The sequence below is a fragment of the Ranitomeya variabilis genome, chromosome 6 (assembly GCF_051348905.1).
Source record: "Ranitomeya variabilis isolate aRanVar5 chromosome 6, aRanVar5.hap1, whole genome shotgun sequence".
Classification (NCBI taxonomy): Eukaryota; Metazoa; Chordata; class Amphibia; order Anura; family Dendrobatidae; genus Ranitomeya; species Ranitomeya variabilis.
In genome coordinates this window covers 78224710-78240494 of record NC_135237.1, presented here as the reverse complement: position 1 = coordinate 78240494, position 15785 = coordinate 78224710, and the positions used below count along the sequence as shown (strand labels likewise).

Sequence of the window (15785 nt, the reverse complement as noted above, 5' to 3'; positions counted from 1 at the left end):
AATTGGAAAATGTTTATATGTGATTACTGATTTCAATTAACATTAGCGGATCTATGTAGCTGCCAAAAATCGGTCCCTGGCTCGGTCAGTCAGCTAAATACATCACCTGCTTCTGCTACATCGTGAGAGAAGGGGCTTTAATTACAGAGGCACTGAATAAAAGCCCACTGCCAAGTGCTTTTTTGGTACTATGTTAAGAAATACATTATTTTCAGATGACACATTCACCTTAACCTGTAAAGGGGTAACATGAGACCGCCTAGACCAATGATTGACTGCAATGGTCACTTCAGTGATTTTTGGCATATTATTACTACTGTTATGGCTGGGACCACCACAGGGAAATGGGGATTAAATAGATGAGATGGCAATAACCCCTTCTTCCTGTACTTATTTAGTGTATTTTTGAAGACTTTTTTTGGGTCTTTGCTTTTTTTTTTTTTTTTAAATAAAATCCCAGACAGCTCCCAAATATCGGTTGCCAGTTGTTTTTACAATTAAAGCTGAATTCTTGTGCATTTCATTTAAAACCCCTAAGAAAATGTAGGACGTTAACGTATGTGGTAGATCCCTAATGGCAAGTTTTGTTTTTTTCTTGGAAAATCAGAAATCCACTGCAGAAAATGGGGCCTATTACATATAATTTGTGGGGTGGGGGATTCTACTTTAAGAACAACCTTGAATACTAGACACTGTAGTGTGATGTGAGAATGATGTGTTTTCTGCCCGTTAGGCAGGAAGACTTCTCCTTTGGCATTCGCGTGAAGCTTTGTTTGATTCCATAGTGATTGACCACATCCATTATTTATTTCCTCCTGTATCGGCTGCGTATATAGCACATCAGATTTGGGTAATGCCTAAGAGCTGGTGAAGGGAAGAAGCAGCGGCTTCCTATAGAAACCATGCTGACGAGCCTTCATGCTTTCTAGATCACAGTCCTCCACTTTTCTATACTTTTATACCTTTGTGTGTTAACCATCTCTTCTTCTGTTTTGGTCTCCAGGTAGTGGGGCAACCGCCGTGGTCCAAGCTGCCTACTGCACCCCCAAGAAGGAGAAAGTGGCTATTAAGAGAATTAATCTAGAAAAATGTCAGACCAGCATGGACGAACTACTGGTAATGTGAATTACACTTTCTTGCTTTGATGATAGAAGTTGGACACATTTCATTTTGATCTGATGTCTTATTCCAGAGAAATCCACGTTTTTCTTAATATGCACATAAGCCGTTAGGATCTATGGACCGGACATACAGTAGATCTCCCTGAGAATCTGCCTCCAGCGCTTATTGTAAATGAAAGGAGCCGTTGACAGTGTCTGACAGGTAGAGCATGAGAGCAGACTGTCAGTCATTACATGTCTCACACTGGTAATAACGCCTCATTTTCAATTAAAATAAGCCCTGGAGACAGATTGTCAGAGAGATCTATGGCCCATACATTTTAACAACTCATTTACCGTATATATAAGAAAAACATGGATATGTCTGAAATAAGACATCGAATTGCTGATATTAAGGTATCGTTTTATGCAACATTCGATGACCTCGTGTCCACATAGACGGCTTAGGAAGGTTGATCCTACTCACTACTCAGGTTCATTTTTAAATGCTTAAGTGATTTGTTTCTATGAAACCTTTTTACCTTATGGTTAGAAGCACCTCCCCTGCTTACATGTGGGGATTTTTAAGTTTGTTTAAACTACAAAGGTGACAGGACAGCGCAGAGTAGATGAACGGGGTGACTGCACCATGCAGAGGAGGTGAACGGGGTGACTGCACCATGCAGAGGAGGTGAACGGGGTGACTGCACCATGCAGAGGAGGTGAACGGGGTGACTGCACCATGCAGAGGAGATGAACGGGGTGACTGCGCTATGCAGAGGAGATGAGCGGGGGGGACGGCACCATGTGGAGGTGATGACCGGGGTGACTGCACCATGCAGAGGAGATGAACAGGGTGACTGTACCATGCAGAGGAGATGAGCGGGGCGGCTGCACGATGTAGAGGAGATGAACGGGGTGACTGCGCCATGCAGAGGAGGTGAACGGGGTGACTGCACCATGCAGAGGAGATGAGCGGGGGGGGACGGCACCATGCAGAGGAGAAGAACGGGGGGGACGGCACCATGCAGAGGAGAAGAACGGGGGGGACGGCACCATGCAGAGGAGATGAGCGGGGGGACGGCACCATGCAGAGGAGATGAGCGGGGGGGGGGGAGACTATACCATGCAGAGGAGAAGAACGGGGGGATGGCACCATGCAGAGGAGATGAACGGGGTGACTGCGCTATACAGAGGAGATGAGCGGGGGGGACGGCACCATGCAGAGGAGATGAACGGGGTGACTGTGCCATTCAGAGGTGATGAGCAGGGGGGACGGCACCATGTAGAGGAGATGAACGGAGTGACTGCACCATGCAGAGGAGGTGAACGGGGTGACTGCACCATGCAGAGGAGGTGAACGGGGTGACTGCACCATGCAGAGGAGGTGAACGGGGTGACTGCACCATGCAGAGGAGATGAACGGGGTGACTGCACCATGCAGAGGAGATGAACGGGGTGACTGCGCCATGCAGAGGAGATGAGCGGGGGGGACGGCACCATGTAGAGGAGATGAACGGAGTGACTGCACCATGCAGAGGAGGTGAACGGGGTGACTGCACCATGCAGAGGAGGTGAACGGGGTGACTGCACCATGCAGAGGAGATGAACGGGGTGACTGCACCATGCAGAGGAGATGAACGGGGTGACTGCGCCATGCAGAGGAGATGAGCGGGGGGGACGGCACCATGTAGAGGAGATGAACGGAGTGACTGCACCATGCAGAGGAGATGAACGGGGTGAGGTGATGCACAGAAATAATAAACACTCTGCACTTCCTATAATAATGTTCATTCAGCAAGAATAGCCGCCTGAGCAGAAATCCTGACGAACCCCATTGCCACAGGTGTAATGAGAGACAGAATCATTATGGCACAGATATGCCTTATTCTGGTCACAATAAAAGGCCACTCTTAAAATGTGCAGTTTTATAGTATTGAGGGTGTCTGGTGGGGGTGGGGGGTGGGGGCAGAAAACAAGTCAGTATGTGGTGTGACCACCATTTGCCTCACACAGTGCAACACATCTCCTTCTCCTAGAGTTGATCAGGTTGTTGGCTGTGCCGGCCATGCAAGAACTGGAATGATTTCAGCTTCCATGAATTGTGTAGATTGTTGCAACATGCGTTATCATTCTGCAGCATGAGGTGATGGTCGTGGATGAACGGCACAACAGTGGGCCTCAGGATCTTGTCACGGTATCTCTGTCCTTTTAAAATTGGCATCATGTTCCTGGAAGCTGAAAACATCCCAGTTCTTGCATGGCCAGCATGCTCACCACACATGTCACCCACTGCACATGTTTGGGATGCTCTGGATCGGCGTATACAGCAGCGTGTTCAAGTTCCGGCCAATATTCAGAAACTTCCCACAGCCATTGAAGAGGAGTGCACCAAGAATCCACAGGCCACAATCAACAACCTGATCATTTCTATGAGGAGATGTGTTGCACTGTGTGAGGCAAATGGTGGTCACACCAGATACTGAGTGGTTTTCTGCCCCCCCTGGAAGCCCCCCAATACTGTAAAACATTGGAGTTGCCTTTTATTGTGGCCACCCTAAGGCCCACCAGTGCAGTAATCAGGTGTCTCCTCAGCATCTGGATATGTCACTGTCAGGTGGATGGATTATCTTCAAAAAGGAGAAGACCTCACTAACACAGATTTAGACACATTTGTGAACGATATTTGAGATAAAAAGGCCTTTTGTGCACAAAGAAAAAGTCTCAGATCTTTGAGTTCTGTTCATGAAAAATGGGAGCCGATACAAGTGTTGTGTTGATAGATTTGTTCAGTGTTGATGATGACAAGAACATAGATTCTTGAACCCTAAGAATGGCCTCTAGGTCACCATAGTGCGGTGGTTTCCACGTGTGACCTGGCCCAGGCTTGGCTTTGGCTGAGCTCGGATTCTTAGTTTTATTAAGCTGAGATTGGTTTGCAACCAGCAGATTAATTGGCTTCTTTGTCCAGTGGCTGTAAAGCTTCCTGAGTGCGGCTTGCCAGGGAGGGGAGTTGCCGGAGCCTTTGTTTCATAGACTCGTAGCCCTTACCGGCCCGCACGCCGTCTACATCAAATGGATTGAGGCGGATGGAATGTGATGCTGTTTATTATTCATGGGCCTTGTGATTCCCGCCTGGCACTCGCTGTTTACTACTGCACATCAAACAGCTGATTTTTCGTTTTCATTGTGTGCTTTCTGCGGCTTTGTGATTAACCTCCTCATGGCCTGAGAAGCGGCACATGCACGGGTTACACCGTGGCAGATAGACGCCGCTCCCTCTACGGCTTTATAGAACTCACGGTGGCAGAAAAGCTTCTGATGTTTTATTCTTTTTTCAGTTCTATGAGAAAAGTTGGAAATAAAAATGTATCATGGGCACACAATATAGTACGGAATGGCAGTATTCATGTAGGACGAAGGGCTGGTGTCACCTGCCATCCGGAGGCATAGAGGTCATAGAAAACCTGGAAGGAGGATTTTACCAATCTAAACCTATATACCAGTGCTTCTCACTAAATTAGAATATCATTAAAAAGTTAATTTATTTCATTTATTCAATACAAACAGTGAAACGCATATATGACATAGAGTCATTACAGACAGAGTGATCTATTTCAGGTGTTTATTTCAGTTAATGTTGATGATTATGGCTTACAGCCAATGACAACCCAAAAGTCATTATCTCAGTAAATTGGAATAATCAGCAAAAAACACCTGCAAAGGCTTCCTAAGGCTTCCTTTACAAAGGCCCCTTAGTCTGTTTCAGTAGCTCCACAATCATGGGGAAGACTGTTGACTTGACAGATGTCCAAAAGGCGTCACTGACACACTCCACAAAGAGGGTAAGCCACAAGAGATCATCGCTAAAGAAGCTGGCTGATCACAGAGTGCTGTATCCAAGCATATTAATGGAAAGTTGAATGAAAGGAAAAAGTGTGGTATAAAAAGGTGCACAAGCAACCGGGATAACCGCAGCCTTGAAAGGATTGTTAAGAAAAGGCCATTCAAAAATTTGGGGGAGATTCACAAGGAGTGGACTGCTGCTGGAGTCGTTGCTTCAAGAGCCACCACACACAGACGTATCCAGGACATGGGCTACAAGTGTCACATTCCCCGTGTTACTTTAAGGTACGGTGGGTATAAAATGTCTACACACCCCTGTTAATATTTCAGGTTTTTGTAAAAAATTCATACCAAGAAGAATCATTTCAGAACTTTTTCCACTTTTAATGTCACCCATAATCTGTACAAATCCATTGAGAAACAAACTGAACTCATTTTATAGGGGTGAAATAAAACAAACAAAAATAAAATAACCTGGTTGCATAAGTGTGGACACCCTCTTATAATTGGGTATATGGGTACATTCGGGATTAGCCGGTCACATTTAAACTCAAGTACAATGGTAGTTAGTACACAGCTCACATTATAATGTGATTCTGATTAACCCCATACTAAGGTTAGGTTTTCTAGGAGGATTTTCCTGACCTTAAGTTGCATTTTACAGCTGGTAGCTCCCATTAGCTTTTTTTATGGCTGCCATCCCTTATCTTCTCCTGCGACTGACACCAGCAGGGAGGAAGTAAAGGGCTGCAGGAACTAAAATCGCCCCATACTGAAATAAATGGAGCATGCAGTGTACAAGTAAATGAGGTTCCCAAACCATTACTCATTTACTAATTCCAGGATTACACACTGAGCGGCATATCCTAAGAGGCTTTAAGTGAACCACTGGAGGTAACTTCAAGCAACGTCTTGTTACTGTAAAAACATGGAATTATGATATGTGATACAGACCTGCGCTGAGATGATTAATATTTAAACAGCACCTGTCACTTCCTTCCATAAAAAGCAGCCACCAACGCTGTACATTAATGCATATGAGAAATGTCTGGCTGTGTTTTTTTTCTTCTTTTTTTGACTGCCTACAGACCCTATGTAGAAGTTTTTTAGTTTGCATCTGCGCACTCTACCAGCTTTTTATTTTTGCGTTGTGCCTAATAAATATTGAGGCCTCGTTAAAATCACAGTTTATGTTTAGGTTGTGCACACAGAAATTCTAAGGCTGTGTTCACATGTCCAGTACTCATCCGTTAGAATGGATCCAGCAGCAATCCGTTGATAAAAAAAAAGTTGTGCAGACACAACATTTTGTCCTGTTTAAAAAAAAAAACAAAAAAAAAAAACTGATTTCATCTGGATCCGTTTTTTAACATTGAAGCCTTTGGAATACGGATCCGTTAATTAGCCATCCATTTTTCTTTCATTTGAAAAGGATCCGTTTTGTGCTTACTGGATCAGTTTCAATTGGAAGAAAACGGATGGCTATTTAACAGATCCGTTTTCCATAGATTTAATGGTTAAAAAAACAGATCCAGTTAAAATAATGTTTTTTGTCAGCTGGATAAGTTATGGCAGCACAACTATTTTTGTCAATGGGTTATTACTAGATCAGTGGATAGCACTGCAGCCTTGCAGCGCTGGAGTCCTGGGTTCTAATCCCACCTTGGATAACATCTGCAAGGAGTCTGTATGTTCTCCCTGTGTTTGCGTGGGTTTCCTCCGGGCATTCCGGTTTCCTCCCACATTCCAAAGACATACTGATAGGGAATTTAGATTGTGAGCCCCATCGGGGACAGTTATGATAATGTGTGCAAACTGTAAAGCGCTGCGGAATATGTTAGCGCTATATAAAAATAAAGATTATTATTATTATTATTAATGGATGATTACTGGACATGTGACCATCGCCTAACATATACACCTAGCATTTCCATAGGGCTCCATTGTCAGACATAGTGTAGTGTTCTTTCTTTCTCCATGTGGCTGCTATAGGACGGTTTGGAATAGTGTCGTTGGCTATGCTAATCCATCCAACCACGTCCTGTAGATAACCAGGTTACATTAAACCTTGTCCAAGGTGCAATTGGGCGATCAGGTGTTTATCCTGCAAATGACAGTGTGGCCGGTGCATCAATAATTTTATGCCAGAAAATTGGGACTTATGCAACTTCAATTTGCACCAAAAAAAAGTGACTTTTGATCTTTTCATACCAACTTCACCAACTTATTAAAAAAACAGGCAAAGCTTAGTAAATATTGGGCATAATCCAACAAATTAACTGTAATTTACTCTAGAAGTGGCACATAATTGTTTGAGAGGCTGGAAAGAAAGTAGCGCAAATATGGTCTTATCCGACAATCACTTACATTAAACAGCAAATTATGCCAACCTGATCGGTAGAATGGCGAAGCCACGGGTCATCAGACCGATAGAATTGAAGGTATGGAGAAATTGTGGCGTTATTCCGCTCTGCTGATTATTGAAGACCTCAATTGCCAGACGATCTTAAACATGCGGTTTTATTTGACGCGTTTTGAAGTGCAAGAAGTGTGTGTTATACTTTGAAACGCGTCGAATAAAACTCCTCCTGACAATTGATGTCTTCAATAATCAGCAGTGCGGAATAACGAGTTTTTGTCCGGAACTGCTACCCTGGTATTATCGTAATTGGTTATTCGTCACCTTATGGGTTGATGAACCTTGAAGGGAATGTTTTTCTTTTATGTCTCCTATAACCAGGTAATAGTCAGCCGCTATTTTAGGAGGATTCCTCGGATGAGTACTTTGATCCGTACAATCTCTGCAGATGCCAACCAGCTTTCTGGCATTATTCTGCAATGCTCATCAATGCCGTACACAGATAAAGACTTAATCCCTCTAGTGAGGTGTGCAGAGAAATGACACCATCGGAGCACTTATGTTATGTCCTAAAAATACCCTTTACATTACCGGGAGAAGCTCAAATACCCTGTAAGATGACTTCTCCCCTTTACTTATTCTGCTATAGCAAATATCAGTCCTCCCATTATCTCAGTGACGTCAGCATTTTGTGTTTCTTATTCCACACACCATATATCTGCCATCAGAAACTCTTAGTGCAGGGATGATTTGTAGTTCTAATTAGCTAAGTGCTACCGTATGTCTGAATGGTCAGTCAGGAGCTTTCCTAGCCTTTCCTGATTCTTCACACTATATGGTATCATTTTCCTACCTGTACATGATTAGTGTATGGATTCTCATGAATGCCGCCCAATAGTGGTTGTCGTGCTGCAAGACCAAATTATAAAATGATCCCTCTACTTTCCCACAACTTGGTCTCATTTGGCAGATACTGTGCGAAATAGGCAATCTACAAATTACTTTATTAACCAATTATGTTGTGTTACGTCCTCCAAAAAAACTTTCCAGAATCTCCCATTTGTCTCGCTGTTCATTTCCTGTTGTCAAGTGATATGGATTATGGGCCATTTTCTTCTCTCCTGTCTGTTGAGCTGTATATTTTTGCAAAATACTGCTAAGCTACATAAAGGCAGGTGGCATTTAAGTTCGAGGCATGCAAGCCATTGGACAATGGCAGAAGCAATGCATCCTAAGAAGTGTGAGGAAGGATATTCCAGCACCTATAGTGCTGAAACAACTACCCACTCTGAAAACAAACAAACTGGATGTCGAGTTATGTAGCGTGAGAATCAGGACAGTTCCTGGACATATTGGACTGATATGTCCACCACAAGCCTTTTCAAAACATTCTGTGGAATGTAGACACAACAGAGATGATTTGACTGATAGCTATTAGTGATGAGCAAATATACTCGTTACTCGGGATTTCTCGAGCATGCTCGGGGTCCTCCGAGTATATTTTAGTGCTCGGAGATTTAGTTTTTCTTGCCACAGCTGAATGATTTACATCTCTTAGCCAGCATAAGTACATGTGGGGGTTGCCTGGTTGCTAGGGAATCCCCACATGTACTTATGATGGCTAACAGATGTAAATCATTCAGCTGAGGCAACAAAAACTAAATCTCCAAGCACTAAAAAAATACTCAGAGGACCCCGAGCGTGCTCGAGAAATCTCGAGTAACGAGTATATTCGCTCATCACTAATAGCTATCTCTCCCCATTCCATAAACGCCTAGCACCCTGTGTTCTCTGCAAAATGCCTCCTGTGGTGGTTTATCTTACTGAGAACAAAAGGATCTGCAGTCCAAAATCAGACATGCTGGATCCTTCTCGCGCCTGATATCTGATGGGAAGAGTTGGAAGGTCGCAATATACTTTAGGTTGTCAGCTGAACCCACCATTATTGGACAGTGTTAATCCATTGTAGATGGGGGCCTTTACAGGCTAGATTGAGAAGTCAATGATAGGAGCACAACCCTCATCTTGGTGTCTTGTCTTGGTGAATCAGTCAAAAGGATCAGCCCTGTCTATATGGGCATGTAAGACATCGGAAGCTGAATACAATGATACCTTGATATCTGTGAACTGATGTCTTATTCCAGAGAAATTCACGTTTTTATTATATGTAAATGACCTCTTCCAGTCTATGGGGAGGACGCTGCCTGGAAGATAACTCTGCCTCAGAGCTTATTATAAATTAAACGAGTGTGTGAGACAATTAACTAACACAGAACAAGAGAAATGAACTTTGTCTTCTAACAAACACATTTTCTGCAGCTCTCACAGCTCTGCTGTATTGTAATCCTGTCTGCCTGTGAGATGGAAGCTGAGAGGAACCTGCAGATGTGTCAGGTACAATCACACACAGCTCTGCAGTGAGATCAGGAGAGCAGAGAGCGGCCATTACATATCACACTGGTAACTCCCCTTCATGTAAAATATCTCTGGAGGCAGAGTTATCTTCTGGGCAATGTCCATCCCAGAGGCTGGAAGAGGTCCTTTACATAAAGGGATAAAAGATGATTTATAAGTCAGGCATCTGATATGAGGCACACAGGGATCATTCTCCTCAGCAGTCTATAACCTGTATGCCCATATTATTAGTTTAGATAGGTCAAATGTGGTGACAGATTCCCTTTAAATGTTTTCATAACAAAGGCCCTTTCTTTTGATTGCACAAATGTCCACAAAATATTCTTGGCAGTAATGGTGGGAAAAGCATTGGAATAGGGTAACTTGTTGGCTCTCACCTGGATAAGCTGTATAGCTGTGGAATAACCCAGCAGTCCGGAGAAGTCCAAGATGATCAGCAGTAGATATTTGTTGGAAATAATCTCCCTGAAGCCTGTCACCTTGATGTGGTACTGTGCAGCCTCTTTATTGGTATCAGCCAAAGATCAGATCTTCGTGGGGCTTTACACATCGCCATTTGCATTTTAGCCTAAGAGTACCTTCACACGAAACGACATCGCTAGCGATCCGTGACGTTGCAGCGTCCTCACTAGCGATATCGTTTCGTTTGACACTCAGCAGCGATCAGGATCCTGCTGTGATGTCGCTGGTCGCTGAATAAAGTCCAGAACTTTATTTGGTCGTCCGATCGCTGTGTATCGTTGTGTTTGAAAGCAAAAGCAACGATACCAGCGATGTTTTACACTGGTAACCAGGGTAAACATCGGGTTACCAAGCGCAGGGCCGCGCTTAGTAACCCGATGTTTACCCTGGTTACCAGCGTAAAAGTAAAAAAAAAAAACAGTACATGCTCACCTGCGCGTCCCCCAGCGTCTGCTTCCTGACACTGACTGAGCTCCGGCCCTAAAGTGAAAGTGAAAGCACAGCGGTGACGTCACCGCTGTGCTGTTAGGGCCGGAGCTCAGTCAGTGTCAGGAAGCAGACGCTGGGGGACGCGCAGGTGAGCATGTACAGTGCCTACAAGTAGTATTCAACCCCCTGCAGATTTAGCAGGTTTAATAAGATGCAAATAAGTTAGAGCCTTCAAACTTCAAACAAGAGCAGGATTTATTAACAGATGCATAAATCTTACAAACCAAAAAGTTTTGTTGCTCAGTTAAATTTTTATAAATTTTAAACATAAAAGTGTGGGTCAATTATTATTCAACCCCTAGGTTTAATATTTTGTGGAATAACCTTTGTTTGCAATTACAGCTAATAGTCGTCTTTTATAAGACCTGATCAGGCCGGCACAGGTCTCTGGAGTTATCTTGGCCCACTCCTCCATGCAGATCTTCTCCAAGTTATCTAGGTTCTTTGGGTGTCTCATGTGGACTTTAATCTTGAGCTCCTTCCACAAGTTTTCAATTGGGTTAAGGTCAGGAGACTTACTAGGCCACTGCAACACCTTGATTTTTTGCCTCTTGAACCAGGCCTTGGTTTTCTTGGCTGTGTGCTTTGGGTCGTTGTCTTGTTGGAAGATGAAATGACGAGCCATCTTAAGATCCTTGATGGAGGAGCGGAGGTTCTTGGCCAAAATCTCCAGGTAGGCCGTGCTATCCATCTTCCCATGGATGCGGACCAGATGGCCAGGCCCCTTGGCTGAGAAACAGCCCCACAGCATGATGCTGCCACCACCATGCTTGACTGTAGGGATGGTATTCTTGGGGTCGTATGCAGTGCCATCCAGTCTCCAAACGTCATGTTTGTGGTTGGCACCAAAGATCTCGATCTTGGTCTCATCAGACCAGAGGACCTTGAACCAGTCAATCTCAGAGTCCTCCAAGTGATCATGAGCAAACTGCAGACGAGCCTTGACATGACGCTTTGAAAGTAAAGGTACCTTACGGGCTTGTCTGGAACGGAGACCATTGCGGTGGAGTACGTTACTTATGGTATTGACTGAAACCAATGTCCCCACTGCCATGAGATCTTCCCGGAGCTCCTTCCTTGTTGTCCTTGGGTTAGCCTTGACTCTTCGGACAAGCCTGGCCTCGGCACGGGAGGAAACTTTCAAAGGCTGTCCAGGCCGTGGAAGGCTAACAGTAGTTCCATAAGCCTTCCACTTCCGGATGATGCTCCCAACAGTGGAGACAGGTAGGCCCAACTCCTTGGAAAGGGTTTTGTACCCCTTGCCAGCCTTGTGACCCTCCACGATCTTGTCTCTGATGGCCTTGGAATGCTCCTTTGTCTTTCCCATGTTGACCATGTATGAGTGCTGTTCACAAGTTTGGGGAGGGTCTTAAATAGTCAGAAATGGCTGGAAAAAGAGATAATTAATCCAAACATGTGAAGCTCATTGTTCTTTGTGCCTGAACTACTTCTTAATACTTTAGGGGAACCAAACAGAATTCTGGTGGGTTGAGGGGTTGAATAATAAATGACCCTCTGAAACAACTTTTCACAATTTAAAAAAAAAAATAAACAAAGAAATAACATTCTTTTTTGCTGCAGTGCATTTCACACTTCCAGGCTGATCTACAGTCCAAATGTCACAATGCCAAGTTAATTCCAAATGTGTAAACCTGCTAAATCTGCAGGGGGTTGAATACTACTTGTAGGCACTGTACTGTTTGTTTTTTTTACTTTTACGCTGGTAACCAGGGTAAACATCGGGTTACTAAGCGCGGCCCTGCGCTTAGCAACCCGATGTTTACCCTGGTTACCCGGGGACCTCGGCATCGTTGGTCGCTGGAGAGCGGTCTGTGTGACAGCTCTCCAGCGATCAAACAGCGACGCTGCAGCGATCGGCATCGTTGTCGCTATCGCTGCAGCGTCGCTTCGTGTGAAGGTACCTTAATGCCCTATTAGTCCGCCAACCATTGCTATACTTCAAGCCATCCACACATTCAGTTATGAGATTAAGGGGATTTTCCTCTTTAACAAAAGAGTTTATGCTTGGAAAAATAACGGAGCAGTTATTCATCCTCTGGGGATCCAGCACCCGCACTCTGCTTCTGTGTCAGTCTCTGTGTTTGGCAGCAGCGGTAATGTCTTGTGATCAGCCCTACAGCCAATCACTGGGTTCTCTGACATAGACAGCACAAGCTGCTGATCTCAGTGATTGGCTGCAGCCGTGATATGTGCGGTTGATTGACGGTTCTGTTGCAGTCAATACAAAAAGATTGGACCTTCGGTGGAATGTGGGCGCTGGACCCGGGAAGGTGACAAGTAGAAAAGCTTTTGGGGACCAAAGTGGAAAATCCTTTATGGCGCACTAAATCAAAACCATGGTCTCTGTATTGAGTTCAGTTTAGGTCTCTGTTCTTTTGAGGTTCTAATATACCTCCCCTTTATTATAGAATGTTTTTTAGTGGCGCGTCTCTCTATATTCTGAAAGAGTCCGTATAGGAAGCTAGTACTATGGAACATATCAGGGCTTCTCTTCGCTCTATGTGGAACGTTTGAGTTCAGTGATCACACTATATTAGGGAGCTCGTGCCCTTTCTGCACATTCACTATGAACTTGACTCCATATATCTTCACAATCTAACATTTTCTGTATCTTTGAAAGATACCGTATCTTCTTGAAGGCAGCTCCTCGGGGACAGTATCGATGTAGACTATCTACTGTCCGCCAGCTGATCTTAGAGCAGGAGACGAGATCGCACCCTGTCAGATCGGGCAACATAAAACCAGATCTTCCTCTTGAAGAGAAAAGTAAATCCTCTGAAATAGTCACTATTCAGATTAGATATTGATGAATTTTACAGCGGTGTACATTTATCATATGCTATCGTTCTTTCCATGACCATTATTTATCATGACTTCTGCTGCGTGGGAAAAAGATTCTCCTTTTCACCTTCTCTGTATAACTGGAAATCTACTTTACATGTGGTAGAACTTAAAAACCAGCGGCGTTATTGAGGAGCATGCCTCTATTGCTTTATGGCTGTAGTATCAACTAATAAATAATATTTTGACACAGTAAAAGGCCATCTTCAGCCTCAGGAGTCTCTCTCCATGGATGTTTGCTAGGCATGAGACCTTTAGTGGAACGCTAAACCATGGTCCTAACTCTGTCATTCCTGATTGCTGTAGCTTTCATCCTAATGTTAATTTTCATTAGAAGGGGCCATCTGACCTTACCCCCTGCCAGACATGAAATCTAGGCCCCCATAGATGTTATACTAATGTTGCTGAACCTGCCAATATCGTATGATTACAGGTGGATGATGATTGGGCATGTGTTAATTCAGACTGTCCGTCATATCGGTTCTCCCTGAGATATCCTGATTTCCTGCCAGGGAATCTCTCCCGGGTAGGGGTGGGATGGAGGTCACGACTCACGAAGAGTGTTATCGCTGGAGTGGTGTCACTGACGTACGTTCCCTGGGCTTAGTATTATACACACCAGCTGCCATCTTTAGCTCTTCCCAGTGCCGCTCCGACTCCGCGCCAACTTCTGACTGACCAAAAGGCTGAGGTAACGGTCACAAGATCTGTGTACGTCGTACAGGCCTTGTTCTGGCTCTCGGCAAAAACTGGAGCAATTCGGCAGGTCACCACCTGCAGAAGTCGACCTTAGCGTCGCTGATAAAAGATGAAGCCGTTGGTTGGTAAGTATAAAATTTGGGGCTGGGAACTTGGATTAGTATCACCACTCCAAAAAAAGAACCACTGGAGGGGTGCTATAATATTCTGCCCACTATAACACATGGAAATGACAGTATTGAAATAGCGACCGCTATCTCCTACTGATCAGTATCTGTAATCTCATTTGTTCTCTGTCATACAAATTGGATCTTAGCAGTTTGCTTATTCAGAGGGATCACAGGTCTTCAGTGAAGCCAACCTTTTTCTGTTCTATTGCAATGGAATAATTTTTATTTCTGTTTTTCATGACATTATTTTAAGGCAGTATTTCATCTTTATTTATTTTTTTACTTTTCAGAAAGAAATCCAGGCAATGAGTCAGTGCCACCACCCCAACATCGTGTCTTATTATACCTCGTTTGTGGTGAAGGATGAGCTGTGGCTGGTAATGAAGTTGCTGAGTGGAGGTGAGTGATGCAAACAACGACACTTGAAGACACGTGTCCTATTTCCGCTTGCTGATCTCTCCCTTCTACAATCTATCCTGAATTTAGCAGCCAAACTCTTCTCTCTGTCCAGATGCCACATGATACCTTTATAATTCAATTTAAAGGGAATATCCACTGCTGGGCAGCCCCTTTTTTGAATAATAAACACATACTTGCCCCCCAGTGTAACACCTTTCCTAGCACGGTCTGCTCCACTGATGTTGAGCGCTTATTGAGCTGTTACACGCAGCGCCACCAACTTCTTGTTTGAGTTGTTAGTTTGTCTGATTTTTGTACATGTACACACTGACGGACCCTTAGAGAGGACCTGTTAGCAGGTTGAAAGTGAACAGTTTTTGCTCTTATTTTATTCCTGTTGCTCCCCTGAGCATTCCATTCTTTTCTTTTTCTTTTTTTCCTTTTCAATTTTTTAAATCTACTGTTCAGTTCTAGAGATGAGGGCCTTTTTATTTGGTTCTAGTTTTTATAGTCTTTTCAAAGGGGGTGTTTCTCAGAGGGCAATAATAGAGTAGCCTAGAGGCACGCCCATGGGGAATCCCGCGAGGCACGCCCATGGGGAATCCCGCGAGGCACGCCCATGGGGAATCCCGCGAGGCACGCCCCTCTGGTTAAGACCACAGGGATTAGCACTGACTAAAAAGACCCGTACCTCTGGAATCATATGATGGATTTAAAAATAAACAAACAGACAAACCAAGAAAAACAAAAGGAAGACTCAAGGGAGCAGTGGAAATAAAATAAGAGCAAAAATTGGTCCTTTTGACCTGGTGACAGGTTCCCTTTAAGGTGTGCAGTATTGGTGCCTGTGGTCAGCGAACCTCCAGTACGTTTATCCTGTAGGTTCGTAGCTTCCAGGTTATGCAAGGCTAACAAGCCTGAAACCGTTGACTGCAGGTTGAAGTAATGGCCCAATTCATTAAAGGGAACCTGTCACATCTCCAG

General features: G+C 44.2%; 1 protein-coding gene across 2 annotated transcripts in view; it reads left to right on the top strand.

The window, feature by feature from the left end:
* OXSR1 (oxidative stress responsive kinase 1) overlaps positions 1-15785 on the top strand; it is a 101371-nt gene that overhangs the window by 39290 nt on the left and 46296 nt on the right. For both annotated transcript variants that reach the window (XM_077268685.1, XM_077268686.1), the window contains exons 2-3: positions 1004-1116; positions 14693-14801. In XM_077268685.1, coding sequence (XP_077124800.1) covers positions 1004-1116; positions 14693-14801 — 222 coding nt within the window. The remainder of the gene's footprint in view (positions 1-1003; positions 1117-14692; positions 14802-15785) is intronic.